Below are 25,038 nucleotides of genomic sequence, written 5' to 3' on the forward strand. Positions count from 1 at the left end.
ACCACACACACACCACACCACACCACACCACACCACACCACACACACACCACACCACACCACACACCACACACCACACACCACACCACACACACCACACACCACACCACACCACACACCACACCACACCACACCACACACTTTTTTATATCAAAACAATTGCAGTAATATTTGTGGTTTGTGTGTGTTTGCCAGTCCTCCATGAGGTAGAGGAGGAATCAGTAGAGTTCAGCTGGAAGAGGAACAGACTGTTCAACCACACAGCCTGTCTAGTGATCTACCAGATCTGTATGGAGGTAGGAGGGGTGTCTGTCTGTCTAGTGATCTACCAGATCTGTATGGAGGTAGGAGGGGTGTCTGTCTGTCTAGTGATCTACCAGATCTGTCTGGAGGTAGGAGGGGTGTCTGTCTGTCTAGTGATCTACCAGATCTGTCTGGAGGTAGGAGGGGTGTCTGTCTGTCTAGTGATCTACCAGATCTGTATGGAGGTAGGAGGGGTGTCTGTCTGTCTAGTGATCTACCAGATCTGTCTGGAGGTAGGAGGGGTGTCTGTCTGTCTAGTGATCTACCAGATCTGTATGGAGGTAGGAGGGGTGTCTGTCTGTCTAGTGATCTACCAGATCTGTATGGAGGTAGGAGTGGTGTCTGTCTGTCTAGTGATCTACCAGATCTGTATGGAGGTAGGAGGGGTGTCTGTCTGTCTGTCTGTATGGAGGTAGGAGGGGTGTCTGTGTAGGAGGGGTGTCTGTCTGTATGGAGGTATGAGGGGGGGTCTGTCTGTATGGAGGTAGGAGGAGTGTCTGTCTGTATGGAGGTAGGAGGGGTGTCTGTATGGAGGTAGGAGGGGTGTCTGTGTAGGAGGGGTGTCTGTCTGTATGGAGGTAGGAGGGGGGTATGTCTGTATGGAGGTTGGAGGGGTGTCTGTCTGTGTGGAGGTAGTAGGGGTGTCTGTCTCTCTGGAGGTAGGAGGGGTGTCTGTCTGTCTGTATGGAGGTAGGAGGGGTGTCTGTCTGTATGGAGGTAGGAGGGGGGGTCTGTCTGTGTGGAGGTAGGAGGGGGGGTCTGTCTGTGTGGAGGTAGGGGGTGTCTGTCTGTCTGTCTGTATGGAGGTAGGAGGGGTGTCTGTCTGTATGGAGGTAGGAGGGGGGGTCTGTCTGTGTGGAGGTAGGGGGGGTCTGTCTGTGATGAGGGGGGTTAGTACTTCATTCTTAGGAGTCTAAGCAGAGTTTTAGCTGGTGTTATTAGCAGCTCGTCTATTTTATACTGAACAACAATATAAACAAAACTTGTAAAGTCTTGTTTTCATGAGCTGAAATAAAAGATCCCAGAAATGTTCCATACCTACAGCACCTTGTGCTGGGGGACAATAAAAGGCCACTCAACACAATGCCACAGATTTTGCTGTTGTGAAGCCAGTTGGACATAATACCAAACTCTCTAAAACAACGTTTAGAGGCGGCTTGTGGTAGAGAAATGAACATTACCAAACTCTCTCAAACAACGTTTAGAGGCGGCTTGTGGTAGAGAAATGAACATGACCAAACTCTGTAAAACGACGTTGAGAGGCGGCTTGTGGTAGAGAAATGAACATTAAACAGCTCTGGGGGACATTCCTACAGTCAGAATGTCAGTTACACGCTCCCTCACAACTTACAGCCCATGTGTCAGCTGAAGTTGACAGATTTTTGATGGGGATTTTTGAATATGTTACCGACTCTATTAAATACTAATCTTAACTGTTACGGTGATGATGATGTAATGACCTGAATTCCTAGGATCCCATAGCAACCGTCATCTCGGTAACCAGTAAACCCAAAAGCAAGTGGAGGCCGCTGCCCCTGGACACAGTGGTGAGGACACTAGCCATATATATACACACACACACACTGACACACACTCACTTTCTGTCTATTGACCAATGGTCTGCCTGTGTTGTTGTCTGGTCCAATAGGAAATGGAGAAGCTGGTTTCCAGGAAGTTGAGAATCGGCGCCAAAGAGACCATGAAGATTGCTGAGAAACTATACACACAGGGGTAAGGGTTTTCCCTAAACCTTAGACCCTAAACCCTAGTCCCTACCCCCTAAACCGTGTCCCTACTCCCTAAACCTTAGACCCTAAACCCTAGTCCCTAAACCCTAGTCCCTACTCCCTAAACCTTAGACCCTATACCCTAGACACTACTCCCTAAACCCTAGACCCTAAACCCAAGTCCCTACTCCCTAAACCCTAGACCCTACTCACTAAACCCTAAACCCTAGTCCCTACTCCCTAAACCATAGTCCCTACTCCCTAAACCCTAGACCCTAAACCCTACTCCTTTAACCTTAGACCCAAAACCCTACTCCCTAAACCTTAGACCCTAAACCCTATGCCCTATTCCCTAAACCCTAGTCCCTACTCCCTGAACCCTAGTCCCTACTCACTACACACAGGGGTGAGGGTTTTCCCTAGTCCCTACTCCCTAAACCCTAATCCCTACTCCCTAAACCTTACTCCCTACTCCCTAAACCCTAGTCCCTACTCCCTAAACCTTCAACCCTAAACCTTAGACCCTAACCATAGTCCCTACTCCCTAAACCCTAATCTCTACTCCCTAAACCCTAGTCCCTACTACCTAAACCCTAGTCCCTACTCCCTAAACCTTAGACCCTAGACGTTAGTGGAGGACGTTAGTGGAGGACGTTAGTGTCGCAGGTCTGGAGGACGTTAGTGGAGGACGTTAGTGTCGCAGGTCTGGAGGACGTTAGTGGAGGACGTTAGTGTCGCAGGTCTGGAGGACGTTAGTGGAGGACGTTAGTGGAGGACGTTAGTGTCGCAGGTCTGGAGGACGTTAGTGGAGGACGTTAGTGTCGCAGGTCTGGAGGACGTTAGTGGAGGACGTTAGTGGAGGACGTTAGTAGAGCAGGTCTGGAGGACGTTAGTGTCGCAAGTCTGGAGGACGCTAGTGTCGCAAGTCTGGAGGACGCTAGTGTCGCAGGTCTGAAGGACGTTAGTGGAGGACGTTAGTGTCGCAGGTCTGGAGGACGTTAGTGTCTCAGGTATGGAGGACGTTAGTGTCGCAGGTCTGGAGGACGTTAGTGTCGCAAGTCTGGAGGACGTTAGTGGAGGACGTTAGTGTCGCAGGTCTGGAGGACGTTAGTGTCGCAGGTCTGGAGGACGTTAGTGTCGCAGGTCTGGAGGACATTAGTGTCGCAAGTCTGGAGGACGTTAGTGTCGCAAGTCTGGAGGACGTTAGTGTCGCAGGTCTGGAGGACGTTAGTGTCGCAGGTCTGGAGGACGTTAGTGTCGCAGGTCTGGAGGACGTTAGTGTCGCAGGTCTGGAGGACGTTAGTGGAGGACGTTAGTGTCGCAAGTCTGGAGGACGTTAGTGTCGCAGGTCCGGAGGACGCTAGTGTCGCAGGTCTGGAGGACGTTAGTGGAGGACGTTAGTGGAGGACATTAGTGTCGCAAGTCTGGAGGACGTTAGTGTCGCAAGTCTGGAGGACGTTAGTGGAGGACGTTAGTGTCGCAGGTCTGGAGGACGTTAGTGGAGGACATTAGTGTCGCAAGTCCGGAGGACGCTAGTGTCGCAGGTCTGGAGGACGCTAGTGTCGCAGGTCCGGAGGACGTTAGTGGAGGACGTTAGTGGAGGACGTTAGTGGAGGTCATTAGTGGAGGACGTTAGTGTCGCAGGTCTGGAGGACGTTAGTGGAGGATGTCAGTGTCGCAGGTCTGGGGGACGTTAGTGGAGGACATTAGTGGAGGTCGTTAGTGTCGCAGGTCTGGAGGACGTTAGTGGAGGACGTTAGTGGAGGACGTTAGTGTCGCAGGTCTGGAGGACGTCAGTGTCGCAGGTCCGGAGGACGTTAGTGGAGGACGTTAGTAGAGGACGTTAGTGTCGCAGGTCTGGGGGACGTTAGTGGAGGACGTTAGTGGAGGACGTTAGTGTCGCAGGTCTGGAGGACGTTAGTGGAGGACGTTAGTGGAGGACGTTAGTGTCGCAGGTCTGGGGGACGTTAGTGGAGGACGTTAGTGGAGGACGTTAGTGTCGCAGGTCTGGAGGACGTCAGTGTCGCAGGTCAGGAGGACGTTAGTGGAGGACGTTAGTAGAGGACGTTAGTGTCGCAGGTCTGGAGGACGTTAGTGGAGGATGTTAGTAGAGCAGGTCTGGAGGACGTTAGTGGAGGACGTTAGTGGAGGATGTTAGTAGAGCAGGTCTGGAGGACGTTAGTGGAGGACGTTAGTGGAGGACGTTAGTGGAGGATGTTAGTAGAGCAGGTCCGGAGGACGTTAGTGTCGCAGGTCTGGGGGACGTTAGTGTCGCAAGTCCGGAGGATGTTAGTGTCGCAAGTCTGGAGGGCGTTAGTGGAGGATAGTGCATTTGAATGGGAGAGCTGGCATTCAGCGTTGGTACTCTGGTAAGATACTGCCACTTGGTCAGTTCCCCAGGCTTTTAATCATCTTTCTGTTAACCAGGCCCCCAGGCTTTTATACATCTTTCTGTTAACCAGTTCCCCAGGCTTTTAATCATCTTTCTGTTAACCAGGCCCCCAGGCTTTTATACATCTTTCTGTTAACCAGTTCCCCAGGCTTTTAATCATCTTTCTGTTAACCAGTTCCCCAGGCTTTTAATCATCTTTCTGTTAACAAGTTCCCCAGGCTTTTAATCGTCTTTCTGGTAACCAGTTCCCCAGGCTTTTGGGAACTAGGAGAGTGAAACCTGGGTGTCCCAGGATTGCCTGTGAAGGCCCCCCTCATCAGTTGTAGAGGTGTGTGGTAATATTTTAATCTCTGTGTGTTTAGGTTAATCAGTTATCCGCGTACAGAGACCAACCTGTTTCCTAAGGACCTGGCCCTGGGCCCCTTGGTGGAGCATCAGACACACAGCCCCTCCTGGGGGGCCTTCGCTAGGGGGGTGATGGAGCAGCCAGGGGGACCCAACCCACGGCAGGGCACCAAGACAGATCAGGCTCATCCCCCTATACACCCCATCAAGTACACCAACACACTACAGGTATATATATATATATATATACACACCAAGTACACCAACACACTACAGGTATACAGTACACCTTAGCCAAATACATTTAAACTCAGTTTTTCACAATTCCTGACCATGTGGTCCCATGGTCCCATGGTGTGTAGTGTTATGTGGTCCCATGGTCCCATGGTGTGTATTGTTATGTGGTCCCATGGTCCCATGGTGTGTATTGTTATGTGGTCCCATGGTGTGTATTGTTATGTGGTCCCATGGTGTGTATTGTTATGTGGTCCCATGGTCCCATGGTGTGTATTGTTATGTGGTCCCATGGTGTGTATTGTTATGTGGTGCGAAACGGGGGAACCCAAGAACGGACTCAGAAGAGGAAGCAGGGATGAATGAACCAAAATGTTTATTGTACACAGAGAAATATGGAGTGCAGACCTGGGGTAGCTCATGAAGTCAACTTAGTGTATGTAAACTTCTGACCCACTGCAATTATGATACAGTAAATTATAAGTGAAATAATCTGTCTGTAAACAATTGTTGGAAAAATGACTTGTGTCAAGCACAAAGTAGATGTCCTAACCGACTTCCCAAAACTATAGTTTGTTAACAAGAAATTTGTGGAGTGGTTGAAAAACGAGTTTTAGTGACTCCAACCTAAGTGTATGTAAAGTTCTGACATCAACTGTATCTACACCAAGTACACCAACCGTGTTCCTGAGTTGACTATCCTGATCTGTAAAACGGTGTTAAGTGGCTAGATCTGAAATGTGTTTTCTGTCTCCAGGGCAACGAGCAGCGTGTGTATGAGTTCATTGTGCGTCACTTCCTGGCGTGCGTATCCCTTGATGCTGTGGGGCAGGAAACGGTGGTCGAGGTGGAAATGGCTCACGAGAGGTTCTCCGCAAACGGCCTCATGATCATCAGGAGGAACTACCTGGACGTGTACCCCTACGACCGCTGGAGCACTAAGGTGGGGGGGGGGTTCATACCCCTACGACCGCTGGAGCACTAAGGTGGGGGGGGTCATTTACCACGAGGGGGGGGGGGGTCATACCCCTACGACCGCTGGAGCACTAAGGTGGGGGGGGGTCATTTACCACGAGGGGGGGGTCATACCCCTACGACCGCTGGAGCACTAAGGTGGGGGGGTCATTTACCACGAGGGGGGGGGGGTCATACCCCTACGACCGCTGGAGCACTAAGGTGGGGGGGGTCATTTACCACGAGGGGGGGGTCATACCCCTACGACCGCTGGAGCACTAAGGTGGGGGGGTCATTTACCACGAGGGGGGGGTCATACCCCTACGACCGCTGGAGCACTAAGGTGGGGGGGGGTCATTTACCACGAGGGGGGGGGGTCATACCCCTACGACCGCTGGAGCACTAAGGTGGGGGGGGGTCATTTACCACGAGGGGGGGGTAATACCCCTACGACCGCTGGAGCACTAAGGTGGGGGGGGTTATTTACCACGAGGGGGGGGGGGTCATACCCCTACGACCGCTGGAGCACTAAGGTGGGGGGGGTCATACCCCTACGACCGCTGGAGCACTAAGGTGGGGGGGGGGTTCATACCCCTACGACCGCTGGAGCACTAAGTTGGGGGGGGGGTTCATACCCCTACGACCGCTGGAGCACTAAGGTGGGGGGGGGGGGGTCATACCCCTACGACCGCTGGAGCACTAAGGTGGGGGGGGGTCATACCCCTACGACCGCTGGAGCACTAAGGTGGGGGGGGGGTTCATACCCCTACGACCGCTGGAGCACTAAGGTGGGGGGGAGGTTCATACCCCTACGACCGCTGGAGCACTAAGGTGGGGGGGGTCATTTACCACGAGGGGGGGGGTCATACCCCTACGACCGCTGGAGCACTAAGGTGGGGGGGGGGTTCATACCCCTACGACCGCTGGAGCACTAAGGTGGGGGGGGTCATTTACCACGAGGGGGGGGGTCATACCCCTACGACCGCTGGAGCACTAAGGTGGGGGGGGGGGTTCATACCCCTACGACCGCTGGAGCACTAAGGTGGGGGGGGGGGGTCATACCCCTACGACCGCTGGAGCACTAAGGTGGGGGGGGGTCATACCCCTACGACCGCTGGAGCACTAAGGTGGGGGGGGGGTTCATACCCCTACGACCGCTGGAGCACTAAGGTGGGGGGGAGGTTCATACCCCTACGACCGCTGGAGCACTAAGGTGGGGGGGGTCATTTACCACGAGGGGGGGGGTCATACCCCTACGACCGCTGGAGCACTAAGGTGGGGGGGGGGTTCATACCCCTACGACCGCTGGAGCACTAAGGTGGGGGGGGTTCATACCCCTACGACCGCTGGAGCACTAAGGTGGGGGGGGGGTTCATACCCCTACGACCGCTGGAGCACTAAGGTGGGGGGGAGGTTCATACCCCTACGACCGCTGGAGCACTAAGGTGGGGGGGGTCATTTACCACGAGGGGGGGGGTCATACCCCTACGACCGCTGGAGCACTAAGGTGGGGGGGGGGTTCATACCCCTACGACCGCTGGAGCACTAAGGTGGGGGGGGTCATTTACCACGAGGGGGGGGGGTCATACCCCTACGACCGCTGGAGCACTAAGGTGGGGGGGGGGGTTCATACCCCTACGACCGCTGGAGCACTGAGGTGGGGGGGGTTCATACCCCTACGACCGCTGGAGCACTAAGGTGGGGGGGGGGTTCATACCCCTACGACCGCTGGAGCACTAAGGTGGGGGGGGGGGGTTCATACCCCTACGACCGCTGGAGCACTAAGGTGGGGGGGGGGGGGGTTCATACCCCTACGACCGCTGGAGCACTAAGGTGGGGGCGGGGTTCATACCCCTACGACCGCTGGAGCACTAAGGTGGGGGGGGGGGGTTCATACCCCTACGACCGCTGGAGCACTAAGGTGGGGGGGGGGTTCATACCCCTACGACCGCTGGAGCACTAAGGTGGGGGGGGGGTCATTTACCACGAGGGGGGTCATACCCCTACGACCGCTGGAGCACTAAGGTGGGGGGGGGTCATTTACCACGAGGGGGGTCATACCCCTACGACCGCTGGAGCACTAAGGTGGGGGGGGGTCATTTACCACGAGGGGGGTCATACCCCTACGACCGCTGGAGCACTAAGGTGGGGGGGGGTCATTTACCACGAGGGGGGGTCATACCCCTACGACCGCTGGAGCACTAAGGTGGGGGGGTCATTTACCACGAGGGGGGAGGTACATACCCCTACGACCGCTGGAGCACTAAGGTGGGGGTCATTTACCACGAGGGTACCGTTATGAACCCCTGGGGGGGGGGGGGGGGGGGAGTCATACCCCTACGACCGCTGGAGCACTAAGGTGGGGGGGTCATTTACCACTAAGGTGGGGGGGGGGGGTCATACCCCTACGACCGCTGGAGCACTAAGGTGGGGTGTCTTTATCATGTTGAATATATGAGGGTCACGTTATGAACCCCTGGGGGGGTCTTTATCATGTTGAATATATGAGGGTCACGTTATGAACCCCTGGGGGGGGGGGGTCTTTATCATGTTGAATATATGAGGGTCACGTTATGAACCCCTGGGGGGGGGGGGTCTTTATCATGTTGAATATATGAGGGTCCCGTTATGAACCCCTGGGGGGGGTGTTTATCATGTTGAATATATGAGGGTCCCGTTATGAACCCCTGGGGGGGGGGTCTTTATCATGTTGAATATATGAGGGTCCCGTTATGAACCCCTGGGGGGGGTGTTTATCATGTTGAATATATGAGGGTCCCGTTATGAACCCCTGGGGGGGGGTCTTTATCATGTTGAATATATGAGGGTCCCGTTATGAACCCCTGGGGGGGGTGTTTATCATGTTGAATATATGAGGATCCCGTTATGAACCCCTGGGGGGGGGGGGGTCTTTATCATGTTGAATATATGAGGGTCCCGTTATGAACCCCTGGGGGGGGGTCTTTATCATGTTGAATATATGAGGGTGTGAGCCACTGGGGGACTCCACATAATGTTTGTTTGTTAATGTGTGTGTGTGTGTGTGTGTGTGTGTGTGTGTGTGTGTGTGTTTCAGGTGATCCCAGTGTATGAGCAGGGTAGCCAGTTCCAGCCGTCAGCGATAGAGATGCTGGATGGCCAGACCTCTCCTCCTCAACTCCTCACGGAGGCAGACCTCATATCACTGATGGAGAAACACGGCATCGGTACACACACACACACACACACACACAGCTGAATATCCAGATGACTATCAGGTTAACTGCAGTGTGTTAGTGGTTAACTGCAGTATGTTAGTGGTTAACTGCAGTGTGTTAGTGGTTAACTGCAGTATGTTAGTGGTTAACTGCAGTGTGTTAGTGGTTAACTGCAGTGTGTTAGTGGTTAACTGCAGTGTGTTAGTGGTTAACTGCAGTGTGTTAGTGGTTAACTGCAGTGTGTTAGTGGTTAACTGCAGTGTGTTTGTTAGTGGTTAACTGCAGTGTGTTAGTGGTTAACTGCAGTGTGTTTGTTAGTGGTTAACTGCAGTGTGTTTGTTAGTGGTTAACTGCAGTGTGTTTGTTAGTGGTTAACTGCAGTGTGTTTGTTAGTGGTTAACTGCAGTGTGTTAGTGGTTAACTGCAGTGTGTTTGTTAGTGGTTAACTGCAGTGTGTTTTGTTAGTGGTTAACTGCAGTGTGTTTGTGGTTAACTGCAGTGTGTTAGTGGTTAACTGCAGTGTGTTAGTGGTTAACTGCAGTGTGTTTGTTAGTGGTTAACTGCAGTGTGTTAGTGGTTAACTGCAGTGTGTTTGTTAGTGGTTAACTGCAGTGTGTTAGTGGTTAACTGCAGTGTGTTTGTTAGTGGTTAACTGCAGTGTGTTAGTGGTTAACTGCAGTGTGTTAGTGGTTAACTGCAGTGTGTTTGTTAGTGGTTAACTGCAGTGTGTTTTGTTAGTGGTTAACTGCAGTGTGTTTGTTAGTGGTTAACTGCAGTGTGTTTTGTTAGTGGTTAACTGCAGTGTGTTTGTGGTTAACTGCAGTGTGTTAGTGGTTAACTGCAGTGTGTTAGTGGTTAACTGCAGTGTGTTAGTGGTTAACTGCAGTGTGTTAGTGGTTAACTGCAGTGTGTTAGTGGTTAACTGCAGTGTGTTAGTGGTTAACTGCAGTGTGTTAGTGGTTAACTGTAGTGTGTTTGTTAGTTGTTAACTGCAGTGTGTTTGTTAGTGGTTAACTGCAGTATGTTAGTGGTTAACTGCAGTGTGTTTGTGGTTAACTGCAGTGTGTTTGTGGTTAACTGCAGTGTGTTAGTGGTTAACTGCAGTGTGTTAGTGGTTAACTGCAGTGTGTTAGTGGTTAACTGCAGTGTGTTAGTGGTTAACTGCAGTGTGTTAGTGGTTAACTGCAGTGTGTTTGTTAGTTGTTAACTGCAGTGTGTTAGTGGTTAACTGCAGTGTGTTTTGTTAGTGGTTAACTGCAGTGTGTTTGTTAGTGGTTAACTGCAGTGTGTTTGTTAGTGGTTAACTGCAGTATGTTAGTGGTTAACTGCAGTGTGTTAGTGGTTAACTGCAGTGTGTTTGTGGTTAACTGCAGTGTGTTTGTGGTTAACTGCAGTGTGTTAGTGGTTAACTGCAGTGTGTTTGTGGTTAACTGCAGTGTGTTAGTGGTTAACTGCAGTGTGTTAGTGGTTAACTGCAGTGTGTTAGTGGTTAACTGCAGTGTGTTTGTTAGTTGTTAACTGCAGTGTGTTTGTTAGTTGTTAACTGCAGTGTGTTTTGTTAGTGGTTAACTGCAGTGTGTTTGTTAGTGGTTAACTGCAGTGTGTTTGTTAGTGGTTAACTGCAGTATGTTAGTGGTTAACTGCAGTGTGTTTGTGGTTAACTGCAGTGTGTTTGTGGTTAACTGCAGTGTGTTAGTGGTTAACTGCAGTGTGTTAGTGGTTAACTGCAGTGTGTTAGTGGTTAACTGCAGTGTGTTAGTGGTTAACTGCAGTGTGTTAGTGGTTAACTGCAGTGTGTTAGTGGTTAACTGCAGTGTGTTAGTGGTTAACTGCAGTGTGTTAGTGGTTAACTGCAGTGTGTTTGTTAGTGGTTAACTGCAGTGTGTTTGTTAGTGGTTAACTGCAGTGTGTTAGTGGTTAACTGCAGTGTGTTAGTGGTTAACTGCAGTGTGTTTGTTAGTGGTTAACTGCAGTGTGTTAGTGGTTAACTGCAGTGTGTTAGTGGTTAACTGCAGTGTGTTTGTTAGTGGTTAACTGCAGTGTGTTTGTTAGTGGTTAACTGCAGTGTGTTTGTTAGTGGTTAACTGCAGTGTGTTTGTTAGTGGTTAACTGCAGTGTGTTTGTTAGTGGTTAACTGCAGTGTGTTTGTTAGTGGTTAACTGCTGTGTGTTAGTTGTTAACTGCAGTGTGTTTGTGGTTAACTGCAGTGTGTTTGTGGTTAACTGCAGTGTGTTAGTGGTTAACTGCAGTGTGTTAGTGGTTAACTGCAGTGTGTTAGTGGTTAACTGCAGTGTGTTTTGTTAGTGGTTAACTGCAGTGTGTTTGTTAGTGGTTAACTGCAGTGTGTTTGTTAGTGGTTAACTGCAGTATGTTAGTGGTTAACTGCAGTGTGTTTGTGGTTAACTGCAGTGTGTTTGTGGTTAACTGCAGTGTGTTAGTGGTTAACTGCAGTGTGTTAGTGGTTAACTGCAGTGTGTTAGTGGTTAACTGCAGTGTGTTAGTGGTTAACTGCAGTGTGTTAGTGGTTAACTGCAGTGTGTTTGTTAGTGGTTAACTGCAGTGTGTTAGTGGTTAACTGCAGTGTGTTAGTGGTTAACTGCAGTGTGTTTGTTAGTGGTTAACTGCAGTGTGTTAGTGGTTAACTGCAGTGTGTTAGTGGTTAACTGCAGTGTGTTTGTTAGTGGTTAACTGCAGTGTGTTTGTTAGTGGTTAACTGCAGTGTGTTTGTTAGTGGTTAACTGCAGTGTGTTTGTTAGTGGTTAACTGCAGTGTGTTTGTTAGTGGTTAACTGCAGTGTGTTTGTTAGTGGTTAACTGCTGTGTGTTAGTTGTTAACTGCAGTGTGTTTGTGGTTAACTGCAGTGTGTTTGTGGTTAACTGCAGTGTGTTAGTGGTTAACTGCAGTGTGTTAGTGGTTAACTGCAGTGTGTTAGTGGTTAACTGCAGTGTGTTTTGTTAGTGGTTAACTGCAGTGTGTTTGTTAGTGGTTAACTGCAGTGTGTTTGTTAGTGGTTAACTGCAGTGTGTTTGTTAGTGGTTAACTGCAGTGTGTTTGTGGTTAACTGCAGTGTGTTTGTGGTTAACTGCAGTGTGTTAGTGGTTAACTGCAGTGTGTTAGTGGTTAACTGCAGTGTGTTAGTGGTTAACTGCAGTGTGTTAGTGGTTAACTGCAGTGTGTTAGTGGTTAACTGCAGTGTGTTAGTGGTTAACTGCAGTGTGTTAGTGGTTAACTGCAGTGTGTTTGTTAGTGGTTAACTGCAGTGTGTTTGTTAGTGGTTAACTGCAGTGTGTTAGTGGTTAACTGCAGTGTGTTAGTGGTTAACTGCAGTGTGTTAGTGGTTAACTGCAGTGTGTTAGTGGTTAACTGCAGTGTGTTAGTGGTTAACTGCAGTGTGTTAGTGGTTAACTGCAGTGTGTTAGTGGTTAACTGCAGTGTGTTAGTGGTTAACTGCAGTGTGTTTGTTAGTGGTTAACTGCAGTGTGTTTGTTAGTGGTTAACTGCAGTGTGTTTGTTAGTGGTTAACTGCAGTGTGTTTGTTAGTGGTTAACTGCTGTTTGTTAGTGGTTAACTGCTGTGTGTTAGTGGTTAACTGCAGTGTGTTTGTTAGTGGTTAACTGCAGTGTGTTTGTGGTTAACTGCAGTGTGTTAGTGGTTAACTGCAGTGTGTTAGTGGTTAACTGCAGTGTGTTTGTTAGTGGTTAACTGCAGTGTGTTTGTTAGTGGTTAACTGCAGTGTGTTTGTTAGTGGTTAACTGCAGTGTGTTTGTTAGTGGTTAACTGCAGTGTGTTTGTTAGTGGTTAACTGCAGTGTGTTTGTTAGTGGTTAACTGCAGTGTGTTTGTTAGTGGTTAACTGCAGTGTGTTAGTGGTTAACTGCAGTGTGTTTGTTAGTGGTTAACTGCAGTGTGTTTGTTAGTGGTTAACTGCAGTGTGTTTGTTAGTGGTTAACTGCAGTGTGTTTGTTAGTGGTTAACTGCAGTGTGTTAGTGGTTAACTGCAGTATGTTAGTGGTTAACTGCAGTGTGTTAGTGGTTAACTGCAGTGTGTTAGTGGTTAACTGCAGTGTGTTAGTGGTTAACTGCAGTGTGTTAGTGGTTAACTGCAGTGTGTTTGTTAGTGGTTAACTGCAGTGTGTTAGTGGTTAACTGCAGTGTGTTAGTGGTTAACTGCAGTGTGTTAGTGGTTAACTGCAGTGTGTTTGTTAGTGGTTAACTGCAGTGTGTTAGTGGTTAACTGCAGTATGTTAGTGGTTAACTGCAGTGTGTTAGTGGTTAACTGCAGTGTGTTTGTTAGTGGTTAACTGCAGTGTGTTTGTTAGTGGTTAACTGCAGTGTGTTAGTGGTTAACTGCAGTGTGTTTGTTAGTGGTTAACTGCAGTGTGTTTGTTAGTGGTTAACTGCAGTGTGTTTGTTAGTGGTTAACTGCAGTGTGTTAGTGGTTAACTGCAGTGTGTTTGTTAGTGGTTAACTGCAGTGTGTTTGTTAGTGGTTAACTGCAGTGTGTTAGTGGTTAACTGCAGTGTGTTAGTGGTTAACTGCAGTGTGTTAGTGGTTAACTGCAGTGTGTTAGTGGTTAACTGCAGTGTGTTAGTGGTTAACTGCAGTGTGTTAGTGGTTAACTGCAGTGTGTTTGTTAGTGGTTAACTGCAGTGTGTTAGTGGTTAACTGCAGTGTGTTAGTGGTTAACTGCAGTGTGTTAGTGGTTAACTGCAGTGTGTTTGTTAGTGGTTAACTGCAGTGTGTTAGTGGTTAACTGCAGTATGTTAGTGGTTAACTGCAGTGTGTTAGTGGTTAACTGCAGTGTGTTTGTTAGTGGTTAACTGCAGTGTGTTTGTTAGTGGTTAACTGCAGTGTGTTAGTGGTTAACTGCAGTGTGTTTGTTAGTGGTTAACTGCAGTGTGTTTGTTAGTGGTTAACTGCAGTGTGTTAGTGGTTAACTGCAGTATGTTAGTGGTTAACTGCAGTGTGTTTGTTAGTGGTTAACTGCAGTGTGTTTGTTAGTGGTTAACTGCAGTGTGTTTGTTAGTGGTTAACTGCAGTGTGTTAGTGGTTAACTGCAGTGTGTTTGTTAGTGGTTAACTGCAGTGTGTTAGTGGTTAACTGCAGTGTGTTTGTTAGTGGTTAACTGCAGTGTGTTTGTTAGTGGTTAACTGCAGTGTGTTTGTTAGTGGTTAACTGCAGTATGTTAGTGGTTAACTGCAGTGTGTTAGTGGTTAACTGCAGTGTGTTTGTTAGTGGTTAACTGCAGTGTGTTTGTTAGTGGTTAACTGCAGTGTGTTAGTGGTTAACTGCAGTGTGTTTGTTAGTGGTTAACTGCAGTGTGTTTGTTAGTGGTTAACTGCAGTGTGTTTGTTAGTGGTTAACTGCAGTATGTTAGTGGTTAACTGCAGTGTGTTTGTTAGTGGTTAACTGCAGTATGTTAGTGGTTAACTGCAGTGTGTTAGTGGTTAACTGCAGTGTGTTTGTTAGTGGTTAACTGCAGTGTGTTAGTGGTTAACTACAGTGTGTTTGTTAGTGGTTAACTGCAGTGTGTTTGTTAGTGGTTAACTGCAGTGTGTTAGTGGTTAACTGCAGTGTGTTAGTGGTTAACTGCAGTGTGTTAGTGGTTAACTGCAGTGTGTTTGTTAGTGGTTAACTGCAGTGTGTTTGTTAGTGGTTAACTGCAGTGTGTTTGTTAGTGGTTAACTGCAGTGTGTTTGTGGTTAACTGCAGTATGTTAGTGGTTAACTGCAGTGTGTTAGTGGTTAACTGCAGTGTGTTAGTGGTTAACTGCAGTGTGTTTGTTAGTGGTTAACTGCAGTATGTTAGTGGTTAACTGCAGTGTGTTTGTTAGTGGTTAACTGCAGTATGTTAGTGGTTAACTGCAGTGTGTTTGTTAGTGGTTAACTGCAGTGTGTTAGTGGTTAACTGCAGTGTGTTTTAACAGGTACGGATGCCACCCACGCAGATCACATTGAGACCATAAAGAGCCGTATGTACGTGGGACTAACAGCTGATCAGAGGTTTCTACCAGGAGAACTGGGGATGGGACTGGTGGAGGGTAGGTACTGGGGGGAAGGGGGGTATAGGGTAGGTACGGGGGACTGGTGGAGGGTAGGTCCGGGGACTGGTGGGGGGTAGGTACGGGGGACTGGTGGAGGGTAGGTCCGGGGACTGGTGGAGGGTAGGTACGGGGGGAAAGGGGTGGGTGTGGAGGGTAGGTACGAGGGGATGGGACTGGTGGAGGGTAGGCACGAGGGGATGGGTCTGGTGGAGGGTAGGTACGGGGGGAAAGGGGTGGGTGTGGAGAGTAGGTACGAGGGGATGGGACTGGTGGAGGGTAGGTACGAGGGGATGGGACTGGTGGAGGGTAGGTACGGGGGGAAAGCGGTGGGTGTGGAGAGTAGGTACGGGGGAAGGGACTGGTGGAGGGTAGATAGTGGGGGAAGGGACTGGTGGAGGGTAGGTACGGGGGGAAGGGACTGTTGGAGGGTAGGTACAGGGTTGATGGGTGGAGGGTAGGTATGGGGGGAAGGGACTGTTGGAGGGTAGGTACGGGGTTGATGGGTGGAGGGTAGGTACGGGGGGGAAGGGACTGGTGGAGGGTAGGTACGGGGGGAAGGGACTGGTGGAGGGTAGGTACGGGGGGAAGGGACTGGTGGAGGGTAGGTACAGGGGAAGGGACTGGTGGAGGATAGGTACAGGGGGAAGGGACTGGTGGAGGGTAGGTACGGGGTTGATGGGGGGTGGAGGGTAGGTATGGGGGGAAGGGACTCGTGGAGGGTAGGTATGGGGTTGATGGGGGGTGGAGGGTAGGTACGGGGGGGAAGGGACTGGTGGAGGGTAGGTACAGTGCGGAAGGGGGGTAGAGGGTAGGTACGGGGGAAGGGACTGGTGGAGGGTAGGTACGGGGGAGAAGGGACTGGTGGAGGGTAGGTACGGGGGGAAGGGACTGGTGGAGGGTAGGTACAGGGGGAAGGGACTGGTGGAGGGTAGGTACGGGGGGAAGGGACTGGTGGAGGGTAGGTACAGGGGAAGGGACTGGTGGAGGATAGGTACAGGGGGAAGGGACTGGTGGAGGGTAGGTACGGGGTTGATGGGGGGTGGAGGGTAGGTATGGGGGGAAGGGACTCGTGGAGGGTAGGTACGGGGTTGATGGGGGGTGGAGGGTAGGTACGGGGGGGAAGGGACTGGTGGAGGGTAGGTACAGTGCGGAAGGGGGGTAGAGGGTAGTTACGGGGGAAGGGACTGGTGGAGGGTAGGTACGGGGGAGAAGGGACTGGTGGAGGGTAGGTACGGGGGGAAGGGACTGGTGGAGGGTAGGTACGGGGGGAAGGGACTGGTGGAGGGTAGGTACAGGGGAAGGGACTGGTGGAGGGTAGGTACGGGGGAAGGGACTGGTGGAGGATAGGTACAGGGGGAAGGGACTGGTGGAGGGTAGGTACGGGGTTGATGGGGGGTGGAGGGTAGGTATGGGGGGAAGGGACTCGTGGAGGGTAGGTATGGGGGGAAGGGACTGGTGGAGGGTAGGTACAGTGCGGAAGGGGGGTAGAGGGTAGGTACGGGGGACTGGTGGAGGGTAGGTACGGGGGGGCTGGTGGAGGGTAGGTACGGGGGGGAAGGGACTGGTAGAGGGTAGGTACGGGGGACTGGTGGAGGGTAGGTATGGGGGGGTGGAGGGTAGGTACGGGGGGAAGGGACTGGTGGAGGGTAGGTACGGGGGGGTGGAGGGTAGGTACGGGGGTGGGGGGCTGGTGGAGGGTAGGTACGGGGGGGGTGGAGGATAGGTACGGTGGGGAAGGGACTGTTGGAGGGTAGGTACGGGGGGATGGGGGTGGAGGGTAGGTACGGGGGGGAAGGGACTGGTGGAGGGTAGGTACGGGGTTGATGGGGGGTGGAGGGTAGGTACGGGGGGGAAGGGACTGGTGGAGGGTAGGTACAGTGCGGAAGGGGGGTAGAGGGTAGGTACGGGGGAGAAGGGACTGGTGGAGGGTAGGTACGGGGGAGAAGGGACTGGTGGAGGGTAGGTACGGGGGAAGGGACTGGTGGAGGGTAGGTACGGGGGAGAAGGGAGTGGTGGAGGGTAGGTACGGGGGAGAAGGGAGTGGTGGAGGGTAGGTACGGGGGAGAAGGGACTGGTGGAGGGTAGGTATGGTGGGAAGGGACTGGTGGAGGGTAGGTACCAGGGGGATGGGGGGTGGAGGGTAGGTACAGGGGGAAGGGACAGGTGGAGGGTAGGTACAGGGGGAAGGGACTGGTGGAGGGTAGGTACAGGGGGAAGGGACTGGTGGAGGGTAGGTACAGGGGGAAGGGACTGGTGGAGGGTAGGTACAGGGGGAAGGGACTGGTGGAGGGTAGGTACGGGGGAAGGGACTGGTGGAGGATAGGTACAAGGGGAAGGGACTGGTGGAGGGTAGGTACGGGGGAAGGGACTGGTGGAGGGTAGGTACGGGGGGAAGGGACTGGTGGAGGGTAGGTACAGGGGAAGGGACTGGTGGAGGATAGGTACAGGGGGAAGGGACTGGTGGAGGGTAGGTACGGGGTTGATGGGGGGTGGAGGGTAGGTATGGGGGGAAGGGACTCGTGGAGGGTAGGTACGGGGTTGATGGGGGGTGGAGGGTAGGTACGGGGGGGAAGGGACTGGTGGAGGGTAGGTACAGTGCGGAAGGGGGCTAGAGGGTAGTTACGGGGGAAGGGACTGGTGGAGGGTAGGTACGGGGGAGAAGGGACTGGTGGAGGGTAGGTACGGGGGGAAGGGACTGGTGGAGGGTAGGTACGGGGGGAAGGGACTGGTGGAGGGTAGGTACAGGGGAAGGGACTGGTGGAGGGTAGGTACGGGGGAAGGGACTGGTGGAGGATAGGTACAGGGGGAAGGGACTGGTGGAGGGTAGGTACGGGGTTGATGGGGGGTGGAGGGTAGGTATGGGGGGAAGGGACTCGTGGAGGGTAGGTATGGGGGGAAGGGACTGGTGGAGGGTAGGTACAGTGCGGAAGGGGGGTAGAGGGTAGGTACGGGGGACTGGTGGAGGGTAGGTACGGGGGGGCTGGTGGAGGGTAGGTACGGGGGGGAAGGGACTGGTAGAGGGTAGGTACGGGGGACTGGTGGAGGGTAGGTATGGGGGGGTGGAGGGTAGGTACGGGGGGAAGGGACTGGTGGAGGGTAGGTACGGGGGGGTGGAGGGTAGGTACGGGGGTGGGGGCTGGTGGAGGGTAGGTACGGGGGGGGGTGGAGGATAGGTACGGTGGGGAAGGGACTGTTGGAGGGTAGGTACGGGGGGATGGGGGTGGAGGGTAGGTACGGGGGGGAAGGGACTGGTGGAGGGTAGGTACGGGGTTGATGGGGGGTGGAGGGTAGGTACGGGGGGGAAGGGACTGGTGGAGGGTAGGTACAGTGCGGAAGGGGGGTAGAGGGTAGGTACGGGGGAGAAGGGACTGGTGGAGGGTAGGTACGGGGGAGAAGGGACTGGTGGAGGGTAGGTACGGGGGAAGGGACTGGTGGAGGGTAGGTACGGGGGAGAAGGGAGTGGTGGAGGGTAGGTACGGGGGAGAAGGGAGTGGTGGAGGGTAGGTACGGGGGAGAAGGGACTGGTGGAGGGTAGGTATGGTGGGAAGGGACTGGTGGAGGGTAGGTACCAGGGGGATGGGGGGTGGAGGGTAGGTACAGGGGGAAGGGACAGGTGGAGGGTAGGTACAGGGGGAAGGGACTGGTGGAGGGTAGGTACAGGGGGAAGGGACTGGTGGAGGGTAGGTACAGGGGGAAGGGACTGGTGGAGGGTAGGTACAGGGGGAAGGGACTGGTGGAGGGTAGGTACGGGGGAAGGGACTGGTGGAGGATAGCTACAAGGGGAAGGGACTGGTGGAGGGTAGGTACGGGGTTGATGGGGGGTGGAGGGTAGGTACGGGGGGGAAGGGACTCGTGGAGGGTAGGTACTGGGGGAAGGGACTGGTGGAGGGTAGGGACAGTGCGGAAGGGGGGTAGAGGGTAGGTACGGGGGGGAAGGGACTGGTGGAGGGTAGGTACGAGGGACTGGTGGAGGGTAGGTACGGGGTTGATGGAGGGGTGGAGGGTAGGTACGGGGGGGAAGGGACTGATGGAGGGTAGGTACAAGGGGAAGGGACTGGTGGAGGGTAGGTACGGGGGAAGGGACTGGTGGAGGGTAGGTACGGGGGGAAGGGACTGGTGGAGGGTAGGTACAGGGGAAGGGACTGGTGGAGGATAGGTACAGGGGGAAGGGACTGGTGGAGGGTAGGTACGGGGTTGATGGGGGGTAGAGGGTAGGTATGGGGGGAAGGGACTCGTGGAGGGTAGGTACGGGGTTGATGGGGGGTGGAGGGTAGGTACGGGGGGGAAGGGACTGGTGGAGGGTAGGTACAGTGCGGAAGGGGGGTAGAGGGTAGTTACGGGGGAAGGGACTGGTGGAGGGTAGGTACGGGGGAGAAGGGACTGGTGGAGGGTAGGTACGGGGGGAAGGGACTGGTGGAGGGTAGGTACGGGGGGAAGGGACTGGTGGAGGGTAGGTACAGGGGAAGGGACTGCTGGAGGGTAGGTACGGGGGAAGGGACTGGTGGAGGATAGGTACAGGGGGAAGGGACTGGTGGAGGGTAGGTACGGGGTTGATGGGGGGTGGAGGGTAGGTATGGGGGGAAGGGACTCGTGGAGGGTAGGTATGGGGGGAAGGGACTGGTGGAGGGTAGGTACAGTGCGGAAGGGGGGTAGAGGGTAGGTACGGGGGACTGGTGGAGGGTAGGTACGGGGGGGCTGGTGGAGGGTATGTACGGGGGGGAAGGGACTGGTGGAGGGTAGGTACGGGGGACTGGTGGAGGGTAGGTATGGGGGGGTGGAGGGTAGGTACGGGGGGAAGGGACTGGTGGAGGGTAGGTACGGGGGGGTGGAGGGTAGGTACGGGGGTGGGGGGCTGGTGGAGGGTAGGTACGGGGGGGGTGGAGGATAGGTACGGTGGGGAAGGGACTGTTGGAGGGTAGGTACGGGGGGATGGGGGTGGAGGGTAGGTACGGGGGGGAAGGGACTGGTGGAGGGTAGGTACGGGGTTGATGGGGGGTGGAGGGTAGGTACGGGGGGGAAGGGACTGGTGGAGGGTAGGTACAGTGCGGAAGGGGGGTAGAGGGTAGGTACGGGGGAGAAGGGACTGGTGGAGGGTAGGTACGGGGGAGAAGGGACTGGTGGAGGGTAGGTACGGGGGAAGGGACTGGTGGAGGGTAGGTACGGGGGAGAAGGGAGTGGTGGAGGGTAGGTACGGGGGAGAAGGGAGTGGTGGAGGGTAGGTACGGGGGAGAAGGGACTGGTGGAGGGTAGGTATGGTGGGAAGGGACTGGTGGAGGGTAGGTACCAGGGGGATGGGGGGTGGAGGGTAGGTACAGGGGGAAGGGACAGGTGGAGGGTAGGTACAGGGGGAAGGGACTGGTGGAGGGTAGGTACAGGGGGAAGGGACTGGTGGAGGGTAGGTACAGGGGGAAGGGACTGGTGGAGGGTAGGTACAGGGGGAAGGGACTGGTGGAGGGTAGGTACGGGGGAAGGGACTGGTGGAGGATAGGTACAAGGGGAAGGGACTGGTGGAGGGTAGGTACGGGGTTGATGGGGGGTGGAGGGTAGGTACGGGGGGGAAGGGACTCGTGGAGGGTAGGTACTGGGGGAAGGGACTGGTGGAGGGTAGGGACAGTGCGGAAGGGGGGTAGAGGGTAGGTACGGGGGGGAAGGGACTGGTGGAGGGTAGGTACGAGGGACTGGTGGAGGGTAGGTACGGGGTTGATGGAGGGGTGGAGGGTAGGTACGGGGGGGAAGGGACTGATGGAGGGTAGGTACAGTGCGGAAGGGGGGTAGAGGGTAGGTACGGAGGGAAGGGACTGGTGGAGGGTAGGTACGGGGGAATGGTGGAGGGTAGGTACGGGGGGAAGGGACTGGTGGAGGGTAGGTGGCGGGGGAAGGGACTGGTGGAGGGTAGGTACTGGGGGGAAGGGACTGGTGGAGAGTAGGGAAGGGGGACTGGTGGAGGGTAGGTACGGGGGGATGGGGGGGTGGAGGGTAGGTACGGGGGGAAGGGACTGGTGGAGTGTAGGGAAGGGGGACTGGTGGAGGGTAGGTACGGGGGTGAAGGACTGGTGGAGGGTAGGTACGAATGACTCCCTACTGTAAGTGTCTCTGGATTAGAGAGTCTGCTAATGACTCACTACTGTAGTGTCTCTGGATGAGAGAGTCTGCTAAATGACTCCCTACTGTAGTGGCTCTGGATCAGAGAGTCTGCTAAATGACTCACTACTGTAGTGTCTCTGGATGAGAGAGTCTGCTAAATGACTCCCTACTGTAAGTGTCTCTGGATCAGAGAGTCTGCTAAATGACTCACTACTGTAGTGTCTCTGGATCAGAGAGTCTGCTAAATGACTCCCTACTGTAGTGGCTCTGGATCAGAGAGTCTGCTAAATGACTCACTACTGTAGTGTCTCTGGATCAGAGAGTCTGCTAAATGACTCCCTACTGTAGTGTCTCTGGATCAGAGAGTCTGCTAAATGACTCACTACTGTAGTGTCTCTGGATCAGAGAGTCTGCTAAATGACTCCCTACTGTAGTGTCTCTGGATCAGAGAGTCTGCTAAATGACTCACTGCTGTAGTGGCTTTGGATAAGAGAGTCTGCTAAATGACTCCGATGTGAATGTGTGTCTGTAGGTTATAACTCCATGGGGTATGAGATGTCTAAGCCACACCTGCGGGCGGAGCTGGAGGCGGACCTGAAGCTGGTATCGGAGGGGAGGAAGGACAAACAGAGCGTGTTGAGACACCACATTCAAAAATACAAGACGGTCTTCGTAGAGTCTGTTAAGAAAGCCAAGAGGTGAAACACACACACACACACACGCATACAGTGTATATACACACACACACAGTGTATACATACAGACACACAGCAGTTGTAATGTGTTGTTTCTTGTCGTCTCTCAGGTTGGACGAGGCTCTGTCTATCTATCTGGGCGCTGCCCAGGAGTTCAGCGAATCAGAGCAGCAGGATATGGAAATGCCCCTCCCAGTCAGGAAATGTCCTCAGTGTGGGCGGGACATGGTGCTGCGGAGGAGGAAGGAGGGGAACGGGTGAGACGGGGGAGACAGATTAGACGAGGACACTAGGGGAAGGGATGAGACGGGGGAGATTGGGGAAGGGTGGAGACTGGGGGGAGGGATGAGACTGGGGGACGGAGGAGATTGGGGAAGGGTGGAGACTGGGGGAGACAAATTTTATGAAGGAAGGTTGGTTCTGTTGGGAAGGAAGGTTGGTTCTGTTGGGACGGAAGGTTGGTTCTGTTGGGACGGAAGGTTGGTTCTGTTGGGACGGAAGGTTGGTTCTGTTGGGAAGGAAGGTTGGTTCTGTTGTGAAGGAAAGTTGGTTCTGTTGTGACGGAAGGTTGGTTCTGTTGGGACGGAAGGTTGGTTCTGTTGGGAAGGAAGGTTGGTTCTGTTGGGAAGGAAGGTTGGTTCTGTTGGGAAGGAAGGTTGGTTCTGTTGGGCAGGAAGGTTGGTTCTGTTGGGAAGGAAGGTTGGTTCTGTTGGGAAGGTTGGTTCTGCTGGGAAGGAAGGTTGGTTCTGTTGGGAAGGAAGGTTGGTTCTGTTGTGAAGGAAGGTAGGTTTTGTTGTTGTGAAGGACGGTTGGTTCTGTTGGGAAGGAAGGTTGGTTCTGTTGTGAAGGAAGGTTGGTTCTGTTGTGAAGGAAGGTTTGTTTTGTTGTTGTGAAGGAAGGTTGGTTCTGTTGTTGTGAAGGAAGGTTGGTTCTGTTGTGAAGAAAGGTTGGTTCTGTTGTGAAGGTTTGTTTTGTTGTTGTGAAGGAAGGACTGTTTTGTTGTTGTGAAGGAAGGAAGGAAGGTTATTTTTGTTGTGAAGGAAGGTTAGTTTTGTTGTGAAGGAAGGTTGGTTCTGTTGTGAAGGAAAGTTTGTTTTGAAGGAAGGATTGTTCGTTCTGTTGTTATGAAGGAAGGTCTGTTTTGTTGTTGTGAAGGAAGGAAGGTTTGTTTTGTTGTTGTGAAAGGTTTGTTTGGTTGTTGTGAAAGAAGGTTTGTTTGGTTGTTGTGAAGGAAGGAAGGTCCGTTTTGTTGTCGTGAAGGAAGGTTTGTTTTGTTGTTGTGAAGGAAGGAAGGTTAGTTTTGTTGTTGTGAAGGAAGGAAGGAAGGAAGGTTCATTTTGTTGTTGTGAAGGAAGGACAGTTCGTTTTGTTGTTGTGAAGGAAGGAAGGTTAGTTTTGTTGTTGTGGAGGAAGGTTCGTTCTGTTTTGCGGAAGGAAGGTTTGTTCTGTTGTTGTGAAGGAAGGAAGGTTCGTTTTGTTGTTGTGGAGGAAGTACGGTTAGTTCTGTTGTTGTGAAGGAAGGACGGTTCGTTTTGTTGTTGTGAAGGAAGGAAGGAAGGTTTGTTTTGTTGTTGTGAAGGAAGGTTGGTTCTGTTGTGAAGGAAGGTTGGTTCTGTTGTGAAGGAAGGTTTGTTTTGTTGTTGTGAAGGAAGGTTGGTTCTGTTGTTGTGAAGGAAGGTTGGTTCTGTTGTGAAGAAAGGTTGGTTCTGTTGTGAAGGTTTGTTTTGTTGTTGTGAAGGAAGGACTGTTTTGTTGTTGTGAAGGAAGGACAGTTCGTTTTGTTGTTGTGAAGGAAGGAAGGTTAGTTTTGTTGTTGTGGAGGAAGTACGGTTCGTTTTGTTGTTGTGAAGGAAGGTTCGTTCTGTTTTGGAGAAGGAAGGTTAGTTCTGTTGTTGTGAAGGAAGGACGGTTCGTTTTGTTGTTGTGAAGGAAGGAAGGAAAGTTCGTTTTGTTGTTGTGAAGGAAGGAAGGAAGGTTGGTTCTGTTGTTGTGAAGGAAAGTTTGTTTTGTTTTTTTGAAGGAAGGATTGTTCGTTCTGTTGTTATGAAGGAAGGTCTGTTTTGTTGTTGTGAAGGAAGGAAGGAAGGTTTGTTTTGTTGTTGTGAAAGAAGGTTTGTTTGGTTGTTGTGAAGGAAGGAAGGAAGGAAGGTTAGTTTTGTTGTTGTGAAGGAAGGAAGGTTCGTTTTGTTGTTGTGAAGGAGGAAGGAAGGTTTGTTTTGTTGTTGTGAAGGAGGGAAGGTTTGTTTTGTTGTTGTGAAAGAAGGTTTGTTTTGTTGTTGTGAAGGAAGGACAGTTCGTTTTGTTGTTGTGAAGGAAGGAAGGTCTGTTTTGTTGTTATGAAGGAAGGTCTGTTTTGTTGTTGTGAAGGAAGGAAGGAAGGTTTGTTTTGTTGTTGTGAAAGAAGGTTTGTTTGGTTGTTGTGAAGGAAGGTTTGTTTTGTTGTTGTGAAGGAAGGAAGGAAGGAAGGTTAGTTTTGTTGTTGTGAAGGAAGGAAGGAAGGTTCGTTTTGTTGTTGTGAAGGAGGAAGGAAGGTTTGTTTTGTTGTTGTGAAGGAGGGAAGGTTTGTTTTGTTGTTGTGAAGGAAGGTTTGTTTTGTTGTTGTGAAAGAAGGTTTGTTTTGTTGTTGTGAAGGAAGGACAGTTTGTTTTGTTGTTGTGAAGGAAGGAAGGTTTGTTTTGTTGTTGTGAAGGAAGGTTTGTTTTGTTGTTGTGAAGGAAGGAAGGTTTGTTTTGTTGTTGTGAAGGAAGGAAGGTTTGTTTTGTTGTTGTGGAGGAAGTACGGTTCGTTTTGTTGTTGTGAAGGAAGGTTCGTTCTGTTTTGGGGAAGGAAGGTTCGTTCTGTTGTTGTGAAGGAAGGAAGGTTCGTTCTGTTTTGGGGAAGGAAGGTTCGTTCTGTTGTTGTGAAGGAAGGTTCGTTCTGTTTTGGGGAAGGAAGATTCGTTCTGTTGTTCTTCCTCAACAACTTTTTCTCTGAACTTTTCCAAACGGACATTTTGACCACTTTCACAACATTTTACCCAACGTCTTGGAGGGTATACACTCGTAGTCTGCTTCTCTGCTATTCAAT

At 52.1% G+C, this 25,038-nt stretch overlaps 1 protein-coding gene across 2 annotated transcripts in view; it reads left to right on the forward strand.

Moving 5' to 3' along the window:
• Nucleotides 1–25,038, forward strand: part of LOC110516858 (DNA topoisomerase 3-alpha-like) — a 53,622-nt gene that overhangs the window by 13,990 nt on the left and 14,594 nt on the right. Inside the window, exons 8-16 of one of the 2 annotated variants that reach the window (XM_036972335.1) lie at nt 195–295; nt 1,775–1,849; nt 1,951–2,033; nt 4,784–4,994; nt 5,758–5,943; nt 9,031–9,160; nt 15,077–15,190; nt 21,810–21,975; nt 22,083–22,229. In XM_036972335.1, coding sequence (XP_036828230.1) covers nt 195–295; nt 1,775–1,849; nt 1,951–2,033; nt 4,784–4,994; nt 5,758–5,943; nt 9,031–9,160; nt 15,077–15,190; nt 21,810–21,975; nt 22,083–22,229 — 1,213 coding nt within the window. The remainder of the gene's footprint in view (nt 1–194; nt 296–1,774; nt 1,850–1,950; nt 2,034–4,783; nt 4,995–5,757; nt 5,944–9,030; nt 9,161–15,076; nt 15,191–21,809; nt 21,976–22,082; nt 22,230–25,038) is intronic. The other variant, XM_036972336.1, reaches the window with a different exon arrangement.

Source organism: Oncorhynchus mykiss, unplaced genomic scaffold (assembly GCF_013265735.2).
Source record: "Oncorhynchus mykiss isolate Arlee unplaced genomic scaffold, USDA_OmykA_1.1 un_scaffold_140, whole genome shotgun sequence".
In the NCBI taxonomy this organism is placed as follows: Eukaryota; Metazoa; Chordata; class Actinopteri; order Salmoniformes; family Salmonidae; genus Oncorhynchus; species Oncorhynchus mykiss.